Source organism: Pinus tabuliformis, chromosome 3_1 (assembly GCF_031772625.1).
Source record: "Pinus tabuliformis cultivar Carrire ecotype Pingquan chromosome 3_1, CPIR1, whole genome shotgun sequence".
Taxonomy (NCBI): domain Eukaryota; kingdom Viridiplantae; phylum Streptophyta; class Pinopsida; order Pinales; family Pinaceae; genus Pinus; species Pinus tabuliformis.
In genome coordinates, this window is record NC_142301.1 from 492,272,688 (window position 1) to 492,285,286 (window position 12,599).

Consider the following 12,599-nt stretch of genomic DNA (forward strand, 5'->3'; position numbering starts at 1 on the left):
ACAACATGACTTGAATATATTGTAGTCCATTACGTCTCACATGTGAATGTGGCATCTAGCTAGGCACAATTATGTATAGAGAAAACATATTTATCATCTAAGCCATGTTATTCCTTCAATGTGGACACATCCTCTGTAGCCTTGGTGCCTTTTTCCCAATGAAATGATTTAGGCAGTGTTGTGTATTTCCTAATGTTATGATCACCATATCACTCTATGTCCCTTGCTCTGCAACACCTACTAGCTTATATCATAACCTCAAGGTAGGGTGAAGGAAGTAGAAGTAGAAGAAGATGCCCCTCGCCTTGCAACATCTACTAGCTTCAACTTGAACCCGAAGCTAGGGTTGAGGGAGAAGAAGTAGGAGATGAAGAAAAAGGAAAAGAAGCCATCATAGAGTAATGTGAAAGTCCATGAGAGTTGGAGAATGAATGTGAAGGGGAAGCAAACTTGATGGAATTAGAAAGGGATGAGACAATGGCTACTTTGACCTGACCTCTCTTAAGGATATCCTTGCAGTGAGAAGGCATGATTATGTGTCTATATTTGGCCTGGGATGGCATGGTGAAGATGATACAAAAACTGTCAAATAAACCAGTTTACACAAACTTGATGGAAAATATTGGTGAATTCTAAATGTACATAGAGTTCGAGAAAAGATGTGTGAGAAAGTCCAAAGGATGCACTTTATAAAATAGGACTATGAAAGATTTATGATTCTATGAGTGGACCGAGTTGTCAAACTAGTAGTGAGCGAAGTCATCTCTGACCTCTCTTAGGGATAACCCTGCAATGAGAAGGCATGATTATGTGTCTACAGTTGGCCTAAGATGGCATGGTGAAGATGATACAAAATCTGTCAAATAAACCAATTTACACAAACTCAATGGAAAATATTGGTGAATTATAAATGTACATAGATTCTGAGAAAATATGTGTGACCAAGTCCAAAGGATGCACTTTATATAATGGGACTATGAAAGATTTATGATTCTATGAGTGGACCTAGTTGTCAAATTACTCATTGTCAAACTAGTAGTGAGTAAATCATCTCTTGTTGCTATCTGAGAATGCAAGCTGACTCATTATCGTTATTCAAGGAAAACCACGCCACTTGGAATGACCTTGCTGGTCATGTGTAAAGGGGTAAGCTTTCACTCTTGCTAAATGCCTTTGAATTTTGAGTTGTTAACTTATTTCCTTATGTTCGAGGTGTTAACCAAGCAAACAAATATTAGAACACACTCCAAACCCAATTTCATACATGACACACTTCAAACCCAATTTCATACATGACACACTCCAAACCTAATTTCATACATGAATTAATATTTAACTGTAATATTGAAAATTAAGTAAATATTATTATTATTATAATATGTAGATAAACAGTTTCCATGCCTATTCCACATAGAGATTTCTATTGAGCTCTTAACCAAGCAGAAACAATTTTAAGACACACTCGAGACCCAATTTAATACAACGGATCCAATTTCATTTAAATAATTAATATTTAACTGTAATGTTGAAAATTAAGTAAATAATATTATTATAATACATAGATAAACAGTTTCCATGCCTATTCCACATAGAGCATTCTATCCAGATATTTTTCCATTGTTTGTCTAGCATAATTTGAATTTCTTTCACTATTTTTATTCTATTCCAAATTTTAGGAAGTATGAATGACCTTGTTAGTCATGGGGCCCTAGAGAGACATGATTTCCATAAGATTTGCATTCACAACATCCCCCCAATTCAGCGCCAAGGAGTGCAAAGAAATCTCGGATTCTTTAGGCAGGCTTTATGTGCGCAAGCTCGCGCCTTGGATGTAAAATATTCATGCATTCCATAAAAGCCATGGGATTTGATCATGACAAAAGGAACATCTGATTTATATGGTTAAAGATTAGATTCCACCAGAAAAAAATCTGAAACTGGTATATAGAAATTATGAAACACAGAACAGGACAAATGTTAATGAAGAGGATGTGATGGATGTAGACAGAGTAAAAATCTACTCAATTCCAGGAGGACCTCTCGATTTGCAATTAGAAACCTCATGATTTGCAGTTGGAAATGAAAGGTGACATTGTTCTGCCGAGACCAAATCCCCTGAAAGCAATGAAAGCTAAGAAGGAACGAAGGAAGGGTTGTATACAAGTTTTTCCCTAACTGACTGTATACAATTTTTTGTCATAATTATTATTATTTTTAAGCCCTTAACTATTAGTTTTTGTCTTAATTACTATTTATTAATCCTATGGTGTAACAATTTTCAATCATCTAACATTTGATCCAATGGTGCATACATATACAGAGTGGCAACTAAGGGGGTTATTTTAAAAGAGGAACACCTTACGACGTAAGTAAAAAAAAGATAATAAATAATTATATAAACACCTAACTTCCCATAAAAATATATGTTAAACATGGGAAAAAAATTATGATAAACTTGGGAAAAAGTTATGAAGAGGAGTCCACCTCCCCTTCATCCAAGGGATGGTAGACAAGATTGTGAGAATCTTGAAAAAACATAATATTCCCTCGACCTTTAGACCCCTCAGCACCATTAGAAGTTCCCTAAAGCCTGTTAAAGACCAGGTGGACCCTATGGATATGAAAGGTGTTTATATCATCCCTTGTTCTTGTGAAACCTCATACATTGGTGAAACTAGTCGTTCTATTAACAAGAGGATTAAGGAACATGATGTTGATATCAAGCACAGGAGGACCAAATCTTCAGCTTTTACCGAACATGCAGAGAAGACCAAGTATCATATATGCATTGAGGAGGCTAGGGTTATTGCTAAGATTCCTCATTTCCACCATCATAAGTTTAGGGAAGCCATTGAAATTGAGAGGTCTTCCAGTAATATTAATAGGGATGACGCCTCGAAAATTAGTAGTTGTTGGATTCCTGCCCTCTCTTCTTAGCTTTTCTCCATCTTTGTCTAGGCCCTTTGTCCCCTTTTTTTTAGGATTATTATATTATTAGTATTATTACTTATTATTATTTATTAGTATTATGATAGTATTAGTATTAGTATTATCAGTATTATTATTATTATTATGAATATTAGTATTATTAATATTAATACTAGTTTTTAGTAATATTATAATTTAACCTTTATTATTAGTTTATATATATATATATAGCCATTTTATAAATAAATAAATATTATTAAGTAAAACCCTAGCCAAATATAGCCATTGAGATCAATTAATAAGTATATATATATATATATATATATATATATATTTCCACTGGAAAAATCCATAACTTTCATTATGTAGAAAATTACATATTGAAGATGCTATGCGCATATGCCTGAGGTCACTGTACACAGTGTGCCTGTTAGTTACAAAAAGGATTCTGTTCATATATATCAGATCAGATGTACCTCGCAGGGTCATCTTCCAATATTCTATAAAATACCTGTTTACAAAAATGCCTTCCGGCTTGCCTAACTATTCAAAACATGTTTAAATATTAACAAAAAATTGTTTCTGACATGTACAAAAATTCATCAGATGATTTATTGCTCAGGTGCATGCTGATATCTCGGATCAATGTATGGACGATGGTAGTATTTGTACTCCTGTTGGCCTTGAACCTCTGTGATCTCCCATACTCCTCTGTCCATCATCGAGGCCTCCTTGGATAGTTTGTCAGCACTCTCGTTATGTTCCCTGTAGATGTGTGAACATGTGATGTTGTTAAAAGTTGCTTTGAGTTCAAGAACTTCATTCAATATAATGTTGAGTGTGTGAATGTGACAAATAGATATGTTGTTGAACCAATTTATGATGATTTTTGAATCCCCGAAGATGTTTATGCAAGAGATATGATGACTCAAAGCAAAATGAAGTAAATGACGAAGGGTAATGAGCTCTGCAAAATTGTTTGTTCCCATTCCCAGGCCTGCTTTTATTCTGTAATAATGTTGTTCGGATTTGTATATGATGAATCCGCCCCCACAACTCTGCTGGTTTGCGGCCCCATCAAAATATGCCCACGGGGTGTTTTGATCTATTCGGGGAGGTGGGTGAGGGTGACGCACTTGCGGGGGCGGGGGTTCTGGTAGTTCACTATAAGCAGCGATAATGCCGGCCTCCACCAATTGCCAGAAAACAGGTTGGTCATTGAAGATGATTCGGTTTCGTGCTTTCCAAATGTGCCAATTTACAAGAATAGGAAGGTTAACAGTCTTAGTTCCCTTGTGTCGCGATGCCCAGTCTGTCCAAGCCTCAGATAGATTAGTGCCCGCCCAGTTGCCAGAGTAAGAAATGGTGTTTTTGATAGCTGACCACAGTTCTTGTATCAACCTGCATCGCAAGAAAAGATGTTCTGTGGTTTCGGATGCTTCTTTGCATATCGCACACCAGGTAGGTCCGTGGTAAGCTCTGTGCGATAGATTTTCTCCGGTGGGCACCTTGTTCCTTAGAACACACCAGAAGAAGAGCTTGGATCGCGGGGATGCGGTGAGCTTCCAGATGCTGTGCCACCAGTTCGATATAACCTCTGGCTTTTTGTGACTAATAAGTAGGGTGTAACCAGCCTTTGGAGTGTAAAAACCGCTCTCAGACTGGCTCCAAATTAGTTCATCTGGCCCCTCAATGATTCTGATGTGTGATTCAATCAGGGCCTCCCTGTAAGTCTGCCATGCCTGATGCCATCTAGGAGGGAGGTTTAGTTGATGTGCTGTCCTCCAGGCCTGATGAAAAATATCAGAGGTTTCCCTGTCTGCAATCTGGGCAATCACTTTGATATTGCGAGCAAGTAAGTGTTCAACCAAGTCTTGTGGCAGAGTGTGCCTACCTCCACTGCCAGCCCATGGGTCGATGCCAATCCTAGCCAGGGTCCCGTCTCTAATTTTCCAGGCCAAGTTGTCTCTGATCATAGGCATTGAGTGTAGTAGTGCTTTCCAAATTGAAGATACACCTGTTCTGTTCCAATTAGGGAGTCTGATCCAATCCAGTGTGCCAAGGGGCCATATATATTTGTGGTAAGAGAGGCGGGTCCATAAGTTCTGGCTATTTATCAATGCCCAGCTCATTTTTGCTGCCAATGCTTGTGCGAACAGTGGAAGGTCTTTTAGACCCCATCCTCCCCACTTCTTTGGGAGGGCGATCTTCTGCCAGCCTATCCACGCAAAAATGCGTTTGTCTTGGCTTCCTGCCCAGAGATATCTGTTGCAGATTTGCTGGAGGCGTGCCAGAGTGTGTCTAGGTATCCATGCTAGAGCCATCCAAAAAACCGGGGTTGCTTCCAGCACTGATTTGATGAGGATTAATCGGCCTGCCCTGGAGAGGTATCTGTGGCTCCAACAGGAGAGCCTTTTTTCCAATTTAGATACCAGCCAAGTCCAATCTGCAATCTTCTGGCAAGTGGGTTTTAACCAGAAACCTAGATACTTTAGACCCCTGTCCAATGGATGTATGATGTAAGGGAAAGCCTGCAGAGTGAATTGAGATTCATTGACTGTGGTACGGGCCAGTGATATGGTAGATTTCTCTCTGTTTACCTGCATACCCGTGGCCTGTGAGAAGAGCTGAAGTATGCGGGAAAAAGTCAGTGAGTCTCTAATGCTACCATCCAATAGTATGAGTACATCGTCCACGAACAGCAGGTGTGTGAGGTAGCATTCTTCCGTGATCTTGAGGCCTTTTAAAGACCCTTCCCTTGTAGCAGAGATGATTAAGCGGCTCAGTCCTTCCATGACCAAAAGAAATAGAAGAGGTGATAGGGGACAGCCCTGCCGAAGCCCCCTTTCAGAGTGAAAGAAATGGGAGGCTGATCCATTGATCAGGATGTTGGAGTGGTGATACAGGCCATGATCCAGTTTATGAAAGGGAGAGGGAAGCCCAGGTGAATAAGGAGCATCTTAATGTAAAGCCAGCTGACCCGGTCGAAAGCTTTAGATAGATCGATTTTCAAGAGAGTGCACTTGAGATGTTTAGACCAGATGGAGTGCAGGGCTTCCTGGGCAGACCCAATTGCTTCATGAATCTGCCTATCCTCAAGGAAAGCAAATTGCTGGGGAGCAATGTGAGTTGATAGGATAGGTTTAAGCCGGTTTGCAATAATCTTAGATATAATCTTGTAGAGTACATTGCAGAGTGAGATGGGGCGGAAATCATCAAATGAAGATGGGGAGTCAGACTTGGGGATGAGAGCAATGAATGTAGAGTTTATAGCATGATATAAACACCCAGATGATCTGCTTTCCTCTATCACACTTAGCAGGTCCTGTCCCAGCAGGTCATAGAAGGCAAGGTAAAATTCGATGGACCAACCGTCAGGGCCGGGGCTCTTGTCTCTCTTGAACCACTTGAGTGTGCTTTCCAGCTCCTCCAATGTTACCGGGGCCGTGAGTTCAGCCGAGTCATCCTCGTTTACAAATCTTGGGAAATGTGAGGCCACATCAATGATCTCTGCCAAGTTTGTACCAGGAGGGCTTCTATACAGGCTTCTAAAGTGTGAAGTACCCAGCTGGGAGAGTTTATTGAAAGTGTCTGCAAGGCCCCCTTCTGGTAGGGGAAGATTCCAAATAGTGTTGGCCACTTTCCTTCCTTTAGCATAGTTGTGGAAAAATCTAGAGTTTTCATCCCCTGCTTTCAGCCAAATAGCTCTGCTACGTAATCTGAGGGATTCCTCCCTTTGTCTAAGCAAAGTAGACCGCTGATTTTCCAGCTCAATCAGTCGAGTCTTGTCCACTGCCGAGGTGAATCCTAGGTTTCGCTCATCTAGCAGGGTTCTCAACTCTTCTTCAACAGATGTGAGCTGGGCAGATTCCTTTCTGTTCTTCTCCTTGGCCCAATTTATGACAATATGCTTTAGCTCCGAGAGGTTCTTACAGAAACCCTTTGACAATGAAGCTTCTCTGTTTATGGGATGTGCCTTCCAGTAATCAGAGACCAATTTTATGAAGTCTTGATCTTGGAGCCAGATATGGTTGAATTTGAAAGGGGCTTTTGGCTTATGATGAGGCCCTAGGATTTCCAGAAAGATGGGGGAGTGATCTGATAAACCCCCAGATCCAACCCATTGTTTGAAGTGGTGAAGTTGCTGAATCAGGGGTCCTTTAAGAAGGAATCTGTCTAGTCTTCGAGCCAAAGCAGCATCTCCCACCCTTCTGTTCCTCCACGTAGGCATAGGCTTCTGCATGGGGATATCAACAAAATCTGTCTGTTCTAGGGTATTCCTCATGAAATCTGTGATGGAATCCACTTGTGCCATGGAACCCCAAGATTCTCGGAAGCCCAGAGAAAAATTTAGGTCGCCCCCCAGAATGGTATGGTCCGCTGCTAATAAGGTAAGATTTAGCAGGTGCCTCCAGAATGGCTCCCTGAGGTGGCAAGGTCCATATACATTCACAATACGGAATGCTTGTCCAAGATCTGCAGCGAAAATGTCCACACCCATGAATCCTTGTCCACCCCAGGATGAATCGATTCTGATTGACCTAGGGTTATATCCGAGCGCCAGACCCCCCGATCGACCCGAGGCATCCGTGGCCAAGAACTTCCATCTCGGAGCCAGAGTGTTTAAGCAATGAGAGATGTCCTCTGCCGGGCCCAGAGTCTCTTGAAGGAGGATGATGTCAGGTTGCTCAATCTCAAAGAGTCTCCGGATGGCTAGTTTTTTGGGGGCACTAGCCAAGCCCCTGCAATTGAATGATAAGCACTTCATGGAGGACCGCCCCGGGGGGTAGTGGCTGCTCTAAGGACCCCATCAATAGTGGACTGCCGGCCTGATGCGACCTCCGCACCGGCCCTCCATATGGCTTTGGAGAGATCAGATTTTCTACCTCTGGAAGTCAGAGGTCCCATACCCAGAGGGACAATGCCCAGGCCTCCCTGAGAGCCCGGTAGCTGAGGACGAGGGCGAAGAGAATATGGGTGGGAGGATGTCCGCGAGGAGGATGACAGAGATGATGAGGAGGGGAAGGGAGGCACGGATGGAGGAGCAGTAGAGGCACACAGAGGAGGAGACGATAGCGGGCAATGAGCCATAGTGCAAGGTGCAGATGATGAAACAAATGCAGATGAGCTACCAAGAGATAAGGAGGAAGGGATTAGAACAGTACCCGAGGCCTGTGCGGCTGCTGCAGCGGCCCGAGCCCTAGTCATAGGGGGCGATGACGGTCCTGGCCCCTTCGTCCCAGTCTTCACTGGCGAGCCCTGTACAGATGCCTCCCCCTGAGATGGGCGAAAGATGATCGGGGATGCCTCTCGAGCTGAAATGGGAGAGATCTTTGGGGACGCCTCTGGACTCTTGTTCAGCGGACAATCCTTAAATAGGTGTCCCACTTGATGACAGCGGTTGCAGCGGAATGGAACTCCTTCGTAGTCGAGAATTTGTGTCCTGCTGTATTTTCCCCATTGTAGTGTGATCTTCTCCTCTAATCCTTCACGCGTGTCCAGGTGAACCAGCACACGAGCTAGGGTTCGCTTCTTGGATTCAACATACGTGCGATCATGATCCAGATACGTGCCCAGTGCATTTCCTATCTTGATGAGTGCTTCCTCGCTCCAATACTGTAATGGTAATCCGGGCAATCGTACCCACAGGGGGCCTGCACCGATCTGTTCACGTTCTGGGTCAAAGAGGGGACTCCACCTCTTTAACAGGACAGGTGCAGTTTCAATGTGCCAATATTTTGCCAAAACTAAATCCGTGTAGTCCTCCTTTGTGAAATGGAGGGAGAACCACCCACGAGGGAGAACATGTACCTCCGGGAGTTCTTTGAGCAGGGCACCCCAGATTTCCTTAACCCATTGAGTCAGTCGACTTGCTGTGTAGGCGCGTCCCCGCACATGTCCAACCAAAACCGTTCGGGCCATGGGCACCGCTTCCCCGATAGCCGATGGATCGCCAAAGGGGATAGTGATATCTTTGTTCGTCGCCTTAATACACCTGGATTTCCTCTTCTTTGTGCGAGGTGCAGAAGGGTGGTCGACAAAGGGGTTTGCTACACCTTCAGGGGGGATGGGCTTCGAGGGTTTAACATTTACCGCCGGGGTGCTAAAACATCCGGAGGGCCGAATCCCTGAGGTGGGAAGGGTTTGAGGTCCCGTAACCGGGGAGTCCACGGCAGGAGTCGGAAGATCCGAGGGTAGAAATGGAGGCTGATCGAAAGACAAGATCTGTGGTGAGAGTGTAGCGAGGAGCTGTTCCGTACCGGGCGATAGAGGGGGGGCTTCAAGGCCAGGGGGAAACCGGGGTGAATTCAGGGATGGAGCGGTTAGTGAGCGAACTTGAGTGCGCGACCACAGGCGAGGTAACCGGAGAGCAGAGAGCAGAGGCGGTTTGTGAGGCTATAACCGGAGCGGCGAAATTAGGGTTATCGAAGATGATGCGGTCTTCAAATGGATCCGCGGAATAATCCACAAGGTCCGTCTCCATGTGGCCTTCCATGACGGAAACAGGCGAGACAGACAGTAAAGCGGCTGTGGAAACGGCGTAGGACGACTCCGTTGGGCCGGTTGAGAAAAACGGGTGTCCGGAGACCGCGACTGCCTGCGGCTATCAGCGAAGCCTAGAGAGCTAACCTAGACCCGCGCGCTCCTGTAGCTCCATCGCTCCTCTTGATCTATGCAAGCCCTATTCCTAAAATATGTCTATCTTGATTTGTTTATGTTCTATATAAATATATATATATATATATATATAGTAAAAATATATAATTTCAAGTACATCCCTTTTATAAACAAGTAAATATTATTAAAACCCTAATCAAATATAGTTGTTTTCTTCTAGCTGTTAGGTTGACCTATCTCCCTATTTAACCTTCCTATTAGACTTGTTTCTTCATCGTGTCCTGAAGATGAACCACACTTATTAGTTCAAAATTCGTCAACCAAAATCTTCAATATGACTTCTTCTGAAAAAAAATATACATTATATTACCTTAATAATTAAATTTTTTTATTACTTACACCAACCAAATCACGATGTATCACTTCACATTATTAAAACTTTCTCATATTATTAAAGCTTTCAAAATTAAAACTTTCATCATATTATTAATCACGGGATATCACTTCATATCATTAAAACTTTCCCATATTATAAAAGCTTTCGCAACTAAAATTTCATCATATTATTAAAAGTTATTATAAAAGCTTTCAAAATTAAAAAATTTCATTATATTATTAAAAATTTTAAGAATGATATATATAAATGTAGTGTAATTTTTTTATATTTCTATATTCAAGTTTCTGTGGTCCATAATGAATTAAATAAAGTCTTTCGGTAGAAATCACATGAGAGGATTTTTCGGCCGACGCGTTTTGAACCAACAAGTGTGGTTCATCATCAGGACGAGATGAAAAGGAAGACCATGGCAAAGGCTTAAATAGAGAGCAATGTAGAGACATAATTTCAGGTAGAAATCACATGAGAGAATTTTTCGGCCGACGCGTTTTGAACCAACAAGTGTGGTTCATCATCAGGACAAGATTAAGAGGAAGACCATGGCAAAGGCTTAAATAGAGAGCGAACCAACAAGTGTGGTTCATCATCAGGACAAGATGAAGAGGAAGACCATGGTAAAGGCTTAAATAGAGAGCAATGTAGAGACATAATTTCAAGTAACGACTATATTTGAATAATTTTGTTTAAATTATAATATTAATATATTAAAAACAAATATTATTAAGTAAGGGCTATATTAAACTCCTAGTTTTTGAAAAATATTTAAATAATGATATTATTTCACTTTATTAAAAATATTAATAGGTAGCTATATTAAAGGGCTAGTTTCTGATAAATAATATTTCAATTAATTTATTAAAACAAAATATTACTAGTTCTCGAAAAATAATATTTAAATAATAATATTAATATGTAACATGTATATTAAACGGCTAGTTTTTGAAAAAATATTTAAATAATGATATTATTTCATTAATTTATTAAAAAAATTAATAGGTAACGGTTAGTTTTTAAAAAATAATATTTAAATTAATTTTTTAAAACCAAATATTATTAGTTCTTGAAGAATAATATTTAAATAATGATATTAGTTTATTAATTTATTAAAATATTAATATGTAACCGCTGTATTAAACAACTAGTTTTTGAAAAATAATATTTAAACTGTGATATTAGTTTATTAATTTATTAAAAAATATTAATAAGTAATAATCAAAGTCAAACTTTAAAAGAGGGGAGTCAAAAATTATAAAAACGAGTAAAGGCCCTAATCGAGACAAGATCATTTGATAAATTAAATTCTACAGAAAGACTTTGTTTAATTTTTTTATATTTTGAATTTTTTGTCTAAATATATTTATTAGAATTATAATTCTTAAAAAATTCAAGATATTCAAATCCATTTATGCATTCAAAAGTTCATTTTGTATATTCAAAAATCACAATCTCACTTAAAATTTTATCATAAATTCAAAAAACCAAAACACTTATAATAAAAATTTCTATAGATAATATAAAACAACTTTTTATTATATTGATAGGCCTGTCTACTTTGAAATAGAACTATTAATTACAAATAATTAATAAGTAGATAGCAGATTTGACTTTTACAAAATATTTACATAATATTTTTAATAATAGTTGGGATAAATGGTTGAAATTTACCTAAAAAGTAGTTATACCCTATTTACTTTTGAATTTAACTAAAAAATGTTATAAAATTAATTTAAAATAAAATATACATTAAATATTTTGACTGCAAAATGAGTTATGGTTTTTTAGCATGTCTTATTAATAGACCATAGTATTGTAAAATAGCTTATTTACAAGGTAGGAATATCCCTATTAGGTGGATGGTAGAGATTTAACGTCCACATAATATTTTTAGTTTTAGTTTCAAATTAAAAGTTGAGATTTATCTTAAAAATAGTCATGCTTTTTTTTCCCTTATAATTAAATTAATTATTTAAAAAATGTCATATGAACATGTGTGATGTGAATATGAGTTATGGTATTTAAGACAAATCATGATATTAGTCTATAATATTATAATAAAAGTAATTTACTACTAAAAATTTCTAAGATTTTTTCTAAATTTTGACAATAAAAATGTAATGTAAAATAATTATTTTAATACCTATCATAAATTAATACCTATCCACATTTATTAGAAATTTAATTTATATTAAATTGGGAAAATAATTAATGGTTATCCGTCCTAAATTTTCTTTTTTTTTAGGACTTCGAAATTCACGTTACAGTTTCTTAGGGAGATTATCAAAATTCTTATTGGTCCGTTGAATTGTACAAAATTTCTATAGGTACCTCTCAAATGCCCCTATCAACCCAAAGTTCTGACAATAACTTTATTAGGTATTGATTGCATGTTCTAAAAGGACCACTTTACTAAGCTTATCCTTATACCGGTAACTCTCTGCCATCAGCACAAGGGTTTCACCCGTAAAAGAAGGCGAACGAACTTCGGTTCCTTATTATACATATTTCACACCCGAAACGGTCAATTTTTGGTTAGGTTAAATCCACATGGTCGGGAGGTATATTCAAAATATCTCCGTTGGCGTTTTGAATTCCCAACCGTCTCTTAAACTAATTAGGGCAACACAAGTTTCTGCATCGCACTGGCAAAACCTCCCTA

General features: G+C 39.3%; 1 protein-coding gene across 1 annotated transcript; it reads right to left on the bottom strand.

The window, feature by feature from the left end:
* Nucleotides 1–3,394: 3,394 nt before the first annotated feature.
* Nucleotides 3,395–7,696, bottom strand: LOC149187947 (uncharacterized). Its single transcript, XM_089409831.1, has 3 exons — nucleotides 6,116–7,696; nucleotides 3,881–5,555; nucleotides 3,395–3,471 (listed from the first exon to the last, which is right to left on the bottom strand). The coding sequence occupies exons 1-3, from the start codon at nucleotides 7,694–7,696 to the stop codon at nucleotides 3,395–3,397; spliced, it is 3,333 nt and encodes a 1,110-aa protein (XP_089265957.1).
* Between the last annotated feature and the right edge of the window lie 4,903 nt (nucleotides 7,697–12,599).